This window comes from Pseudophryne corroboree, chromosome 9 (assembly GCF_028390025.1).
Source record: "Pseudophryne corroboree isolate aPseCor3 chromosome 9, aPseCor3.hap2, whole genome shotgun sequence".
NCBI lineage: Eukaryota > Metazoa > Chordata > Amphibia > Anura > Myobatrachidae > Pseudophryne > Pseudophryne corroboree.
In genome coordinates, this window is record NC_086452.1 from 254685757 (window position 1) to 254701714 (window position 15958).

A 15958-nucleotide genomic window follows, 5' to 3' on the forward strand; every position below is an offset into this window, starting at 1 on the left:
CTTCAAGGCATGCACAGCATCCAATGCCTCCGGAGGAGAAGTTTCAGAACTGGACGGAATCACAATAGGTTGATTCAGGTGAAAGACAACATTCAGCAGGAACTGCTGTCTAGGCCGGAGCTCTGCTCTGTCCTCGTAAAAGACCAAGTACGGACTTTTACACGATAGGTACCCCAATTCTGAGACATGTCAAGCAGAAGCCAGGGCCAGTAACATCACCATCTTCCACGTGAGGTACTTGTCTTCTACCGTCATCAGAGGTTCAAACCAGGAGTACTGTAGAAATGCCAACACTACATCCAAATCCCAGGGTGCCGTAGGTGGCACAAAAGGTGGTTGTATGTGGAGTACCCCTTGCAAGAAAGTCTGAACTTCTGGCAACACTGCCAATATTTTTCTGGATGAAAATGGAGAGGGCTGAAATCTGGACCTTAATGGAACCCAGACGTAAGCCCTTATCTACACCAGCCTGCAGAAAACGTCACAAGTGAAACTCTGCAGGCGGATACATGCGTTCCTCGGAACAGAAGACATATCTTCTCCAGATATGATAGTGTTTTGACGTTACTGGTTTCCTGGCTTGAACCATGGTAGTAGTAACCTTCTTGGAAAGGCCTTTGTGAGCTAGGATGTTCGGCTCAACCTCCATGCCGTCAAACGAAGTTGCCGTAAGTCCGGAAAGACGAACAGTCCTTGTTGAAGATCTCTTCTTAGTGGTAGAGGCCAAGGGACTTCGACAGACATGTCCAGAAGATCAGCATACCACACCCTCAGAGGCCAATCCGGGGCAATCAGAATTGCTTGGACACCTTGATTCCTGATTCGCTTTAGCACCATTGGGAGCAACGGGATCTGAGGAAACCGGTAGACTAGCCGGTACGGCCAAGGTGACGCCAATGTGTCCACTGCCCTCGCCTGAGGGTCCCTGGTTCGTGAGCAATACCAGGGAAGTTTCTTGTTGAGACGAGAAGCCATCATGTCTATTTGTGGGCAACCCCACAGGTCGATCTGCTGGAACACCAGATGGTGGAGCCCCCACTCCCACGGGTGGAGATTGTGACGACTCAGGAAGTCCGCCTCCCAGTTGTCCACACCTGTAATGTAGATCGCTGACATGGCTCTTGCATTTCTTTCCGCCCAGAGGAGTATCTTTGAAACCTCTCGCATGAGGCTCTGCTTTTTGCCCCTCCTTGTCGATTGATATATACGCCACCGCCGTGGCGTTGTCAGACTGTACCTGGATTACGTGATCCTTGAGTAGAGGAGAGGCTTGAAGCAGGGCATTGTAGATCGCTCGAAGTTCTAGAATGTTGATTGGAAGGAGGCTTTTGTGGGCTGACCACCTGCCCTGGAACTGCGCCCCTTGGGTGACAGCTCCCCATCCTCTCAGACTCGCATCCGTCCTGAAGAGGGTCCAATCCTGAATACCGAAACTGCGGCCTTCCAGGAGGTTGGGGGACTGTAGACACCACAGGAGGAAAATCCTGGCCTGAGGTGACCGCTGAATCATCCGATGCATCTGTAGATGACAGCCAGACCACTTGCTCAGGAGATCCAAATGAAACGTTCTGGCATGGAACCTCCCATACTGGATCGTCTCGTATGAGGCAACTAACTTTCCTAACAATCTTCTGCAAAGATGTACAGACACTCGAGTAGGTCGGAGCACCATGCGGACCATCTCCTGAAGTGTTTTCGCCTTGTCCTCTGGTAGAAACATCTTCTGTGCCACAGTATCCAGCTACATCCCCAGGAACAGGAGCCTCCGAGTTGGCTCCAGGTGGAACTTCTGTAAGTTGAGGATCCACCCATGGTTTGACAGAAGATGGATGGTGCGGCCGATACGGAGCAACAAAAGCTCCCTAGATCTTGCCTTTATCAGAAGATTGTCCAGATAAGGGACCACATTGACCACCTGGACCCGGAGATGAAGCATCATCTCTGCCATCACCTTCGTGAATACCCTCGGGGCTATAGACAGGCTGAAGGGCAGTGCCTGGAAGGTGGGGGCAGGGGGGGGGGGGGTTGGTTGAGTACTGTCGAACACCAGCTTGTAGCCCTGAGAAACAAGCTCTCTGACCCAGGCATCCATGCAGGAAGTCTCCAAGGCGCGACTGAAGTGATACAGTCGAGCTCCTACCTTGAGATTTGCTCGGGGGTAGGTGGGCACAGTCATGCCGAGGCCTTAGTGGTAGCAGAACCGGTGGACTGCTCCTGAGAACTGGTGCTTGCAGGTTTTCTGGACTTACCTCTGGTGCCTCTAACCGCACTGGAGGCACCTCTGGCCTTCGATCGAAATCTGTGAAACTGAAAGGACTGGACAGACGGCCCCTGGATAGGAGCGTCTCGCCGGCGAGACTGTAAATCCTTTTCTCGTAGTCCGTAGAGGATGCTGGGGTACACATTAGTACCATGGGCACTTTAAGAGTTTGAGAGTGTGGGCTGGCTTCTCCCTCTATGCCCCTCCTACCAGACTAAGTGTAGAAACTGTGCCCGAGACGGACATCTTCGAAAGAAGGATTATACACAGATAGTGGCGAGATTCGTACCAGCTCACACATACAAGGCACGAGAAGCCAACGAAGCTTGAACACTCAGCAACTGCTGAAACATTACTTACCAAGTAACAATGCAAACGAAGTTGTACTGAACCAAATAAAGTTTGCAGGAAAACGAAGCGCTGGGCAGGTGCCCAGCATCCTCTACGGACTACGAGAAAAGGATTTAGCGGTAGGTACCAAAATCCTATTTTCTCTTACGTCCTAGAGGATGCTGGGGTCCACATTAGTACCATGGGGATGTACCAAAGCTCCCAGAACGGAAGGGAGAGCGTGGAGGCTCCTGCAAACTGATTGACTTAACTTCAGATCATCAGAGGCCAAAGTATCGAACGTCTAAAACTTTGCAAACGTGTTCGACCCAGACCAAGTTGCAGCTCGGCAAGGTTGCACTGCTGAGACACCCCGGGCAGCCGCCCAGGAAGACCCCATCTTACGAGTAGAGTGGGCCTTAACAGATTTTGGACACGGCAGTCCTGCCGTAGAAGAAGCGTGCTGGATAATCCAGCGAGAAATAGTCTGCTTAGAAGCAGGACACCCAATTTTCTTGGGATCATATAGGACAAAAAGAGAGTCCGACTTTCTGTGACGAGAAGTTCTCTTCACATATATCTTCAGAGCTCCTACAACGTCCAAGGACTTTAATGTAATTGAGGAGTCAGTAGCCACTGGCACCACAATAGGTTGGTTGATATAAAATGCCGACACAACCTTCAGAAGAAACTGCTGACGTGTTCTGAGCTCAGCTCTATCTTCATGGAAGATCAAGTAAGGACTTTTACAGGATAAAGCCCTCAATTCAGACACGCATCTAGCAGAAGCTAAGGCCAACAACGTGACCGCCTTCTATGTAAGAAATTTGACCTCAACCTCTTGTAGAGGCTCAAACCAATCCGACTGGAGGAACTGCAACACCACGTTAAGGTCCCAAGGCGCCGTAGGCGGTACAAAGGGAGGTTGGATGTGTAGAACTCCCTTAAAAAAAGTCTGAACCTCAGGGAGGGCAGCAAATTGTTTCTGAAAGAAAATGGATCCTAACCTCAGGCCCATATCCACTCCTGCTTGCAGGAAGAGGAAAAAACGTCCGAGTTGAAACTCCACCTTAGGAAACTTCTTGGACTCACACCAAGAGACATATTTCTTCCAAATACGATAGTAATGTTTAGACGTTACCCCTTTCCTAGCCTGAATCAGGGTAGCTATGTCCTTCTTCGGAATGCACTTTCGAGCAAGTATCAGGCGCTCAACTTCCATGCAGTCAAACGTAGCCGCGGTAAGTCTTGATAAGCGAACGGCCCCTACTGCAGCAGGTCCTCCCAAAGAGGAAGAGGCCTTGGTTCTTCTCGCAGTAGATACAGAAGGTCCGCTTGCCAAGCCCTTCTTGGCCAGTCTGGGGCAATGAGGATCGCTTGAACCCTTGTTCTTCTTATGAGCTTTAGGATTCTTGGGATGAGTGGGAGTGGTGGAAACACGTACACCGACTGGAACACCCACGGAGACACCAGGGCGTCCACTGCCTGTGGTACTCTCGACCTGGAACAATAACTCCAAAGCTTCTTGTTGAGACGAGAGGCCATCATGTCTATTTGGGGTAAGCCCCAAAGGTCTGTTATTTCCTTGAACACATACAGATGGAGACCCCACTCCCCTGGATGGAGATCGTGTCTGCTGAGGAAGTCTGCTTCCCAGTTGTCTACTCCCGGAATGAAGATGGCTGACAGCGCCAACGCGTGCTTTTCTGTCCAGAAGAGTATTCTTGTGACCTCTGACATTGCCGCTCTGCTCTTCGTTCCGCCTTGTCGGTTTATGTAAGCCACTGTTGTTACGTTGTCCGACTGCACTTGAATGGCTCAATTTCTTAGAAGAGGGGCCGTCTGAAGAAGACCAATGTAGACGGCTCTCAGTTCCAGGATGTTGATGGGCAGGCCGGCTTCCAGGCTTGACCACCTTCCTTGGAAGGTTACTCCTTGAGAGACTGCTCCCCAGCCCCGAAGGCTCGCATCCGTGGTTAGAAGGACCCAGTCGTGAATCCCGAACCTGCGGCCCTCCAGAAGGTGAGGCAATTGGAGCCACCAGAAGAGTGAGATCCTGGCTTTTGGCGACAGACGAATTCTCTGGTGCATGTGGAGATGAGATCCCGACCACTTGTCCAAGAGATCCAGTTGGAAAGTCTGAGCGTGGAACCTCCCGTACTGGAGAGCCTCGTAAGAGGCCACTATCTTTCCCAATAGGCGAATGCATTGATGAACCGACACCCAGGCTGGCTTCAGGACATCCCAGACCATAAGCTTGTATCACCAACACCTTTTCCTGCGGAAGAAACACCTTTTGCACTTCCGTATCCAAGATCATTCCCAGAAAGGACAACCTCTGGGTTGTTTCCAAACGTGACTTTGGAAGGTTCAGAATCCAACCATGACTCCTGAGAACAATGGATTGCAGCAGCTTCTCCTTGGACAATACCCAGACGTGACTGAAGTGTCTGAGTCTGGCTCCCACTGGCCCCATCTCCAGGCCGCGTGGTCCACCGTCATGCGGAGGACTTTGGCGTACCTGAAGCAGGCTTTTGCTCCTGGGAACCTGCAGGTTTCTTGGACTTAACTCGACCTCCCCTAAATAAGGTATTGGACGCTCTGGCCTTTCTAGGCCTGTTAGGCTGAAAGGACTGCGTTGCAGATGAAGAAAAGGATTTCTTCGGAGCAGGTGCAGCTGAGGGAAGAAACGGAGACATACCCGCTGTAGCCGTGGATATCCACACGTCTAGAGCTTCCCCAAAGAGAGCCTGACCTGTATAGGGTAGGGCCTCCACACTTTTCCTGGATTCCGCGTCGGCCGACCAATGTCGCAGCCACAGTCCCCGATGAGCTGAAACAGACATGGAAGATATTCCTGCAGCCATGGAACCCAGGTCTTTCATGGATTCTACCATAAAACCTGCTGAATCATGTATATTGCGTAAATATAATGCAACATCATCCCTATCCATCATATCCAAATCCTCAAGCATCTAGCCGACCACTTTACTATTGCCTTTGCAATCCATGCGGTAGCAATAGTGGGACGTAATATGGCTCCTGAAGCAGTGTACATTGATTTAAGTATGTTATCAATTTTTCTATCAGCCGGCTCCTTTAAGGCGGTAGATCCTGGAACAGGCAAAACCACCTTCTTTGAGAGTATGGACACAGATGCGTCAACATTCGTCGGGTTTTACCATTTTTTCCTATCCTCCTCAGGAAAAGGAAACACCACCTGGACCCTTTTAGGGACCTGGAAATTTTTCTCAGGGTTTACCCATGCTTTTTCAAATATAACATTCAATTCCTTTGACGCAGGGAAGGTTAGCGAGGCTTTTTTATTTTCAGTGAAAAATGCCTCCTCAACCTGCTCAGGTGTGGTATCATTAACATTCAACACATCCCTGATGGCCTCTATCAACAATTGCACCCCCTTTGCAAGAGATGCGGACCCCCGCAACACAACCCCATCACCGTCTGTGGTGTCAGAATCAGTATCAGTGTTGTCTTGTGCGACCTGCACAAGCGCACATTTGTGGGGGTATACAGCGGGGCCTCCTGGGGTACCAGAAACCGGCCATACTGCCATAGAGCTCTGTAATACCTGGGTTGCAGATTCATTACTTGCAACCCTGTCAGAAATCTGAGAAATCCAGGATTTGATAGAGGAAAACCACTCAGTTTCCCTTGCTGGTATCTGTGCTAAACCAGTGCTATCCTGATTACATGGAATGGGATCATCCTGGGAGGATAAATCCTCTGCAGCATATGACACAGTGTCCCTGGACATAACTAAAGGAGACCCCCAAACACACACACAGATGAGGGCAGACAGTTTCCCCCCCAAGAATGGCAAGAGAGACACAGAGATTGGAGCCAACCCACACACAGCGCTTTTAGCAAAGGAAGACCCCTTGTGAGCACTGACTGTGCACCTTAATAGGACACACAGTCTTATTACAGCCTCCCCTCCCTTCTACAACCCCCTGGTACCATGTACAGATAGCTGGAGTTGCTGTGGAGGGACCTATTCTTCCTCTCAGCGCTGTGCAGGCAGGAAAATGGCGCTGGAACGCTGCTGGGTCCGCTCTGAGGAGAAGCTCCGCTCCCCCTTAAAGGCGCTGTCTTCCCGCTCTTCATAGATTATACTGGCCTGAGGAAAATGTGCTGGCTGAGATCCGCGGACCCCGACAGGCTTCTGGACCAGTGTAGGGGGTAAGCGCTGGGCCAGGGCTCCCCTCACAGCGCCGCACCATGTGCTGCTGAGCCTTCACAGGAGCGCAGTTAATACTGCGCTCCCTCCCCGCTACCCCCATCTTCGCACCGCCCCCCCGCTTGCTAAAGGGGTCGGTGTCTCACTCACCACATCTTCAGCTCTGTAAGGGGTTGGCGGCATGCTGCTGGGGGGAGCGCCCCCCTGTGACAGGGAACGATCCGAGCTCAGTGTTCAGTCAGCGGAGACAGTGGCTCAGACCCCGCAGGACGGACACTGCTCCCCCCCTTCGTCCCTCGCTGCAGGAACGCTGTTGCCAGCAGCCTCCCTGTAAAATAAATAAACTCTAAAAATAAACTTTTCCAGAAAAGCTCAGTAGAGCTTTCCCTAGCTGTGACCGGCTCCTCCGGGCACATTGTCTAAACTGAGTCTGGTAGGAGGGGCATAGAGGGAGGAGCCAGCCCACACTCTCAAACCCTTAAAGTGCCAATGGCTCCTGGTGGACCCTGGTCTATGCCCCAGCCAATGGCTCCTGGTGGACCCCAGCATCCTCTAGGACGTAAGAGAAATGTGGATTTTTCAGCCGTAACTTTGGAAATCCAGGTATCCAATTCAACCCCAAAAAGCCATTCCCCAGAAAAGGGGAGGGATTCCACACTACGTTTGGATTCTGCGTCCGCAATCCACTAACGCAACCACAAGGCCCTGCGCGCCGACTCTGCCATGGCAGAAATCCGAGCATTAATGTTCCCCATCTCCTTGAGGGAATCACAGAGGACACAGGTAGTGTCCTGAATGTGTTTTAGGAGAGTTACCATAGTAACTAAGGGCAATATCTCCAGAGGGGCCCCCCTGAAAATGAATGGCCCAGGAATGAATGGCATGGGTCATCCAGCAACCCGCAATGACCGGTCTTTGCGATATACAGGCTGCCGTGTATATAGACTTTAGGGTAGTTTTTATCTTCCTATCCCCATGATACTTCATGGTAAAGGAGGATTAGATTAGGCACCCCCAAGGGACGGTGTTAAGTGTAGGCTGCGGGGAGAGGCATGGTTAGGCGGATTCAGTATTTAATGCCGACGCTTGGGATCCCAGCGGTTGTGCTACAGACGCCAAAATCCCGAAGGTGGACATTCCGACAGGGGTGAGTTTCGGGGTGATTCCCCCCTCCCCCCCATACGCATTTTTTCTCACAGTCTCCTGAGGAGCAAACTCTTTGCGCGTCCAGACTACTGCCCAAAGCAGGGCTTTAGACTGGTTCAGCAGTTTTACGCAGCTAAACCTCATCTGCTTGGCCGTGACATGCGCGATATGCACGTGAGCCCGAACAATTATTGAATAGTGACAATTGTTTGCGTCTCTAAAAAGTCTTATTCTTATGCACGATTCAAAAATGCTAGGTGTAGGAAGACAAATCTGTAGGGGGTGTGGGTCCTGTCTTACCTGCCCAAAACTGACCCGCTTTAGTTTTGTCCTTATCAAGCACCTATTTGACAAAGGCGGCAAAAATTTTTCAAAGCAAAGTACCACAGCCTAATAGCCAATGAAGGAGCCTAATGATAGTAGTGACTGTGTTGCAATCACAAGGACATGGTGCACAGTTGAAACCAGCTGGAGAGTGTACAGTGGCCAAGCAGCAGTGGGTAGTAACTAAAGTTACTGATGGGAGGAGGAACACAAGACATGTCTGTAAGAAAGTGGTCAAACTCCTGTACCATGTAACAAAACGGACCAGACTCGGAAGGAGGAGAGGTTTGTTTAGCAAAACGGTAATTTCATAATACTTATTACAAGTTTAGCAAAGAACACACACATACACACACATTATATATATATATATATATATATATATATATATATATATATATATACATACATATACACATGCATATATACACATGCATATATACACACACACATATATATATATATACATATATATATATACACACACACACAAACACATGCATATATACACACGCATATATACACACACGCATATATACACACACACACACACATATATAAAAAACATAACAGTGTAAGGTCATGTTATTTTATAGTTAGTCTGATCCCTTTTCTTGCCTCACACACACGCTGTTTTGGCTAGGGTGACTGGTATGATCCAGTTCTATGTTTGTTTTCCCAATTAGCAATTAAACTAAAAACAGTTACAAAATATTGAAAGCAGAGTGTACCCTTCAGATTCTGCCTCCGCAAACACTTCATCTCCTTCATCTGCTGTGCCGGACTCCACAGCTGTAGAAACATTTCCAGTGGAAGTTGTAACCATTGGAACGGACTGGGAGGCGTGGTCAGAAGTGTCAGCACTGGGGTTTTCGGCAAAGACTGAAACTACAAGACAAAGAGTACTCCATCACAAATGTTAAAGCAAACAAGGTCAAAAACATCCCAAATTAAAAAGGAGAAACCTGTTCAACCCCCCCCCACCCCACAAAAAAATTCTAATTAACACTCTAATGAAACTAATATACTGACCAATGCCAATTCTATCTCTTTGAAATAATAATTTACTCACCGGTAATTCTATTTCTCGTAGTCCGTAGTGGATGCTGGGAACTCCGAAAGGACCATGGGGAATAGCGGGCTCCGAAGGAGGCTGGGCACTCTAGAAAGATTTATGACTACCTGGTGTGCACTGGCTCCTCCCACTATGACCCTCCTCCAAGCCTCAGTTAGGACACCGTGCCCGGACGAGCAGACATAATAAGGAAGGATTTAGAATCCCGGGTAAGACTCTTACCAGCCACACCAATCACACCGTACAACTCGTGATACTATATCCAGTTTGACAGTATGAGAACAACTGAGCCTCTCAACAGATGGCTCAACAATAACCCTTTAGTTAACAGTAACTATGTACAAGTATTGCAGACAATCCGCACTTGGGATGGGCGCCCAGCATCCACTACGGACTACGAGAAATAGAATTACCGGTGAGTAAATTCTTATTTTCTCTAACGTCCTAGTGGATGCTGGGAACTCCGAAAGGACCATGGAGATTATACCAAAGCTCCCAAACGGGCGGGAGAGTGCGGATGACTCTGTAGCACCGAATGAGAGAACTCCAGGTCCTCCTCAGCCAGGGTATCAAATTTGTAGAATTTTGCAAACTTGTTTGCCCCTGACCAAGTAGCTGCTCGGCAAAGTTGTAAAGCCGAGACCCCTCGGGCAGCCGCCCAAGATGAGCCCACCTTCCTTGTGGAATGGGCATTTACAGATTTTGGCTGTGGTATGCCTGCCACAGAATGTGCAAGCTGAATTGTACTACAAATCCAGCGAGCAATAGACTGCTTAGAATCAGTTTTCCTGACTCCAGCCGTCCTGGAAACATATATTTTCAGGGCCCTGACAACGTCTAGCAACTTGGAGTCCTCCAATTCACTAGTAGCCGCCGGCACCACAATAGGCTGGTTCAGGTGAAACGCTGACACCACCTTAGGGAGAAATTGGGGACGAGTCCTCAACTCTGCCCTATCCATATGGAAAATCAGATAAGGGCTTTTACATGATAAAGCCGCTAATTCTGACACTCGCCTGGCTGAAGCCAAGGCCAATAACATGACCACTTTCCACGTGAGATATTTCAGATCCACGGTCTTTAGTGGCTCAAACCAATGTGATTTTAAGAAACTCAACATCACGTTGAGATCCCAAGGTGCCACAGGAGGCACAAACGGGGGCTGAATATGCAGCACTCCTTTTACAAAAGTCTGAACTTCAGGTACTGAAGCTAGTTCTTTTTGAAAGAAAATCGACAGAGCCGAGATCTGTACTTTAATGGAGCCTAATTTTAGGCCCATATCCACTCCTGCTTGCAGGAAATGCAGAAATCGACCTAGTTGAAATTCCTCTGTTGGGGCCTTATTGGCCTCGCACCATGCAACATATTTTCGCCATATGCGGTGATAATGCGTTGCCGTAACATCTTTCCTGGCCTTAATAAGCGTAGGAATGACTTCTTCTGGAATACCCTTTTCCTTTAGGATCCGGTGTTCAACCGCCATGCCGTCAAACGCAGCCGCGGTAAGTCTTGGAACAGACAGGGCCCCTGCTGTATCAGGTCCTGTCTGAGCGGTAGAGGCCACGGGTCCTCTGAGAGCATCTCTTGAAGTTCCGGGTACCACGCTCGTCTTGGCCAATCCGGAACCACGAGAATTGTGTTTACTCCTCGCTTTCTTATTATTCTCAATACCTTTGGAATGAGAGGCAGAGGAGGGAACACATAAACCGACTGGTACACCCACGGTGTCACTAGAGCGTCCACAGCTATCGCCTGAGGGTCTCTTGACCTGGCGCAATATCTTTTTAACTTTTTGTTGAGACGGGACGCCATCATGTCCACCTGTGGTTTTTCCCAACGGTTTACCAGCATCTGGAAGACTTCTGGGTGAAGTCCCCACTCTCCCGGGTGGAGGTCGTGTATGATGAGGAAGTCTGCTTCCTAGTTGTCCACTCCCGGAATGAACACTGCTGACGGTGCTAGTACATGATTCTCCGCCCATCAGAGAATTCTTGTGGCTTCTGCCATCGCCATCCTGCTTCTTGTGCCGCCCTGTCGATTTACATGGGCGACTGCCGTGATGTTGTCTGACTGGATCAGCACCGGCTGGTGTAGGAGCAGGGCTTTTGCTCGACTTAGGGCATTGTAGATGGCCCTTAGTTCCAGAATATTTATGTGAAGGGAAGTCTCCTGACTCGACCATAGTCCTTGGAAGTTTCTTCCCTGTATGACTGCCCCCCAGCCTCGAAGGCTGGAATCCGTGGTCACCAGGACCCAGTCCTGTATTCCGAACCTGCGGCCCTCTAGAAGATGGGCACTCTGCAGCCACCACAGTAGAGACACCCTGGTTCTTGGAGACAGGGTTATTAAGCGATGCATCTGAAGATGCGATCCGGACCACTGGTCCAACAGGTCCCACTGAAAGATTCTGGCATGGAACCTGCCGAAGGGAATTGCTTCGTAAGAAGCCACCATCTTCCCCAGGACCCGTGTGCAGCGATGCACTGATACCTGTTTTGGTTTTAGGAGGTCTCTGACTAGAGATGACAACTCCCTGGCTTTCTCCTCCGGGAGAAACACTTTCTTCTGGACTGTATCCAGAATCATACCCAGGAACAGTAGCCGTGTCATCGGAACCAGCTGTGACTTTGGGATATTCAGAATCCAGCCGTGCTGGTGCAGCACCTCCTGAGATAGTGCTACTCCCACCAACAACTGTTCCTTGGACCTCGCCTTTATTAGGAGATCGTCCAAGTACGGGATAAGTAAAACTCCCTTTCTTCGAAGGAGTATCATCATTTCCGCCATAACCTTGGTAAATACCCTCGGTGCCGTGGACAGTCCAAACGGCAGCGTCTGGAATTGGTAATGGCAATCCTGTACCACAAATCTGAGGTACTCCTGGTGAGGATGGTAAATGGGGACATGTAGGTAAGCATCCTTGATGTCCAGGGATACCATGTAATCCCACTCGTCCAGGCTTGCAATAACCGCCCTGAGCGATTCCATCTTGAACTTGAATTTCTTTATGTACGTGTTCAAGGATTTCAAATTTAGAATGGGTCTCACCGAACCGTCCGGTTTCGGTACCACAAATAGTGTGGAATAATAACCCCGGCCTTGTTGAAGTAGGGGTACCTTGATTATCACCTGCTGGGAATACAGCTTGTGAACTGCCGCTAGCACCGCCTCCCTGTCTGAGGGAGCAATCGGCAAGGCAGATTTTAGGAACCGGTGGGGTGGGGACGCCTCGAATTCCAGCTTGTACCCCTGAGATACTATTTGCAGGATCCAGGGATCCACCTGTGAGCGAACCCACTGATCGCTGAAATTTTTGAGGCGACCCCCCACCGTACCTGGCTGCGCCTGTGGAGCCCCACCGTCATGCGGCGGACTTGGAAGAAGAAGCGGGGGAGGACTTTTGCTCCTGGGAACCTGCTGTTTGTTGCAGCCTTTTTCCCCTACCTCTGCCTCTGGACAGAAAGGACCCGCCTTTTCCACGCCTGTTTTTCTGGGTCCGAAAGGACTGAACCTGATTAAACGGCGCCTTCTTAGGCTGTGAGGGGACATGGGGTAAAAATGCTGACTTCCCAGACGTTGCTGTGGAAACTAGGTCCGAGAGACCATCCCCAAATAATTCCTCACCCTTATATGGTAACACTTCCATGTGCTTTTTTGAATCCGCATCTCCTGTCCACTGGCGAGTCCATAAGCCTCTCCTAGCAGAAATGGACAATGCACTTACTTTAGATGCCAGTCGGCAGATTTCCCTCTGTGCATCTCTCATATATAAGACTGAGGCTTTTATATGGTCTATGGTTAACAGGATCGTGTCTCTGTCTAATGTGTCAATGTTTTCTGACAGTTTATCTGACCACGCAGCGGCAGCACTGCACATCCAAGCTGACGCAATAGCTGGCCTAAGTATAATGCCTGTGTGTGTATATACAGACTTCAGGATCGCCTCCTGCTTTCTATCAGCAGGTTCCTTGAGGGCGGCCGTATCCGGAGACGGTAGTGCCACCTTTTTAGACAAACGTGTGAGCGCTTTATCCACTCTAGGGGGTGTTTCCCAACGTGACCTATCCTCTGGCGGGAAAGGGAACGCCATTAGTACCTTCTTAGGAATTACCAATTTTTTTATCAGGGAAAGCCCACGCTTCTTCACACACTTCATTTAATTCATCTGATGGGGGAAAAACTACGGGTAGTTTTTTCTCTCCAAACATAATACCCTTTTTAGTGGTACCTGTAGTTATATCAGAAATGTGTAACACCTCTTTCATTGCCTCAATCATGCAGTGAATGGCCTTAGTGGGCATCAGGTTAGACTCATCGTCGTCGACACTGGTGTCAGTATCAGTGTCGACATCTGGGTCTGCTTGAGGTAGCGGGCGTTTTAGAGCCCCTGATGACCCATGCGACGCCTGGGCAGGCACGAGCTGAGAAGTCGGCTATCCCACATTTGGCATGTCGTCGATTTTCTTATATAGGGAGTCTATACGTGCACTCATTACTTTCCATAAGCCCATCCACTCAGGTGTCTGCCCCGCAGGGGGTGACATCCCTTCTAAAGGCATCTGCTCCGCCTCCACATCATTATCCGCATCAAACATGTCGACACAGCCGTACCGACACACCGCACACACACAAGGAATGCTCCGAATGAGGACAGGACCCACAAAAGCCCTTTGGGGGGACAGAGTGAGAGTATGCTAGCACACACCAGAGCGCTATATAATGCAGGGACTGAGTTATGTCCCCTATAGCTGCTGTTTTATATAATATATATATTGCGCCTAAATTTAGTGCCCCCTCTCTGTTTTTACCCTATTCTGTAGTGTGGACTGCAGGGGAGAGAGCCAGGGAGCTTCCTTCCAGCGGATCTGTGAAGAAATGGCGCCAGTGTGCTGCAGGAGATAGCCCCGCCCCTTTTCCGCGGCATATTCTCCCGCTTTTTTCCATATTCTGGCAGGGGTATTTTCCACATATATAGCCTTTGGGACTATATATTGTGGAGTTTTTGCCAGCCAAGGTGTTTTTATTGCTTCTCAGGGAGCCCCCCCCCCAGCGACCGGAGTATGAAGTGTGTATGAGGAGCAATGGCGCACAGCTGCAGTGCTGTGCGCTACCTTGGTGAAGACTGATGTCTTCTGCCGCCGTTTTTCCGGACCTCTTCTTGCTTCTGGCTCTGTAAGGGGGACGGCGGCGCGGCTCCGGGACCGAACACCAAGGACTGGGCCTGCGGTCGATCCCTCTGGAGCTAATGGTGTCCAGTAGCCTAAGAAGCCCAATCCGGCTGCAAGCAGGCGAGTTCGCTTCTTCTCCCCTTAGTCCCTCGCTGCAGTGAGCCTGTTGCCAGCAGGTCTCACTGAAAATAAAAAACCTAAATCTATACTTTCTTTCTAAGGGCTCAGGAGAGCCCCTAGTGTGCATCCAACCTCGGCCGGGCACGAAATCTAACTGAGGCTTGGAGGAGGGTCATAGTGGGAGGAGCCAGTGCACACCAGGTAGTCATAAATCTTTCTAGAGTGCCCAGCCTCCTTCGGAGCCCGCTATTCCCCATGGTCCTTTCGGAGTTCCCAGCATCCACTAGGACGTTAGAGAAATATACAATAGCCATAAATACAGAGCTATAAAATAAAGGGGGTAATTCCAAGTTGATCGCAGCAGGAAATTTTTTAGCAGTTGGGCAAAACCATGTGCACTGCAGGGGGGGCAGATATAACATGTGCAGAGAGAGTTAGATTTGGGTGGGTTATTTTGTTTCTGTGCAGGGCAAATACTGGCTGCTTTATTTTTACACTGCAATTTAGATTGCAGATTGAACACACCACACCCAAATGTAACTCTCTCTCTCTGCACATGTTATATCTGCCTCCCCTGCAGTGCACATGGTTTTGCCCAACTGCTAACCAAATTCCTGCTGCGATCAACTTGGAATTACCCCCAAAGTCCATTATCAGTAGTAGCAAAATGCCAATTGAGAAAGGTTACAAAACCAATTAAGTACTACCCAAAAATGAAGGGAACATAGTAAAAATTGGACTTTGTGAAACCACTCTGATCTTCGACTAATAGCACATAATGGCTGGTATATTTAATAAGCAACACAGTCTAAGGGAGCAATTTATAGGTTTTCAATTGTTGCTCTATTTAAAAGCCCATTGTTCCCTAATGAGGCAGCAAGAAGAAATATCCGAGTCCGTGGTTTGGGCTCCCTAACCAGGACTTTAGACAAGATTAGCCGCTATTCGTGGCTAAACCCCTACAATTTGGGCCATGTAAAATAACAGGCGCCAATTACAGCAACAATTGAATTCCTCTGATGGATGCCCAAACAGCCAAATGGCCCCTTAAATGTTTAAACATCTGTCTTGTAGGACTGTCCACCTGCCCCAGCACCTAAGCCATATATGGACTCATTCCACAAACTCAAGATTCTTTCATATTTCAGCAAACAATTCAAACCCACGTACATGAATGGTGCATGTCCTGCCATGTCACTCATCAAACATTTCCAATCATGCAATGTGGAAACTGTAGTGGCAAACCAGGATCTGGCCTATGTATTATTTATCTAAAGTAAAAGCATTAAGGATATATTGACAGGTTACACTACTCGCCCAATCATTAAGAGCAA

General features: G+C 49.3%; 1 protein-coding gene across 1 annotated transcript in view; it reads right to left on the bottom strand.

Moving 5' to 3' along the window:
* The window catches only part of TPR (translocated promoter region, nuclear basket protein), a 605901-nt gene that overhangs the window by 43576 nt on the left and 546367 nt on the right, over positions 1-15958 (bottom strand). The window contains exon 48 of the mRNA XM_063940231.1: positions 8990-9146. Within this exon, the coding sequence (XP_063796301.1) occupies positions 8990-9146 (157 nt within the window). The remainder of the gene's footprint in view (positions 1-8989; positions 9147-15958) is intronic.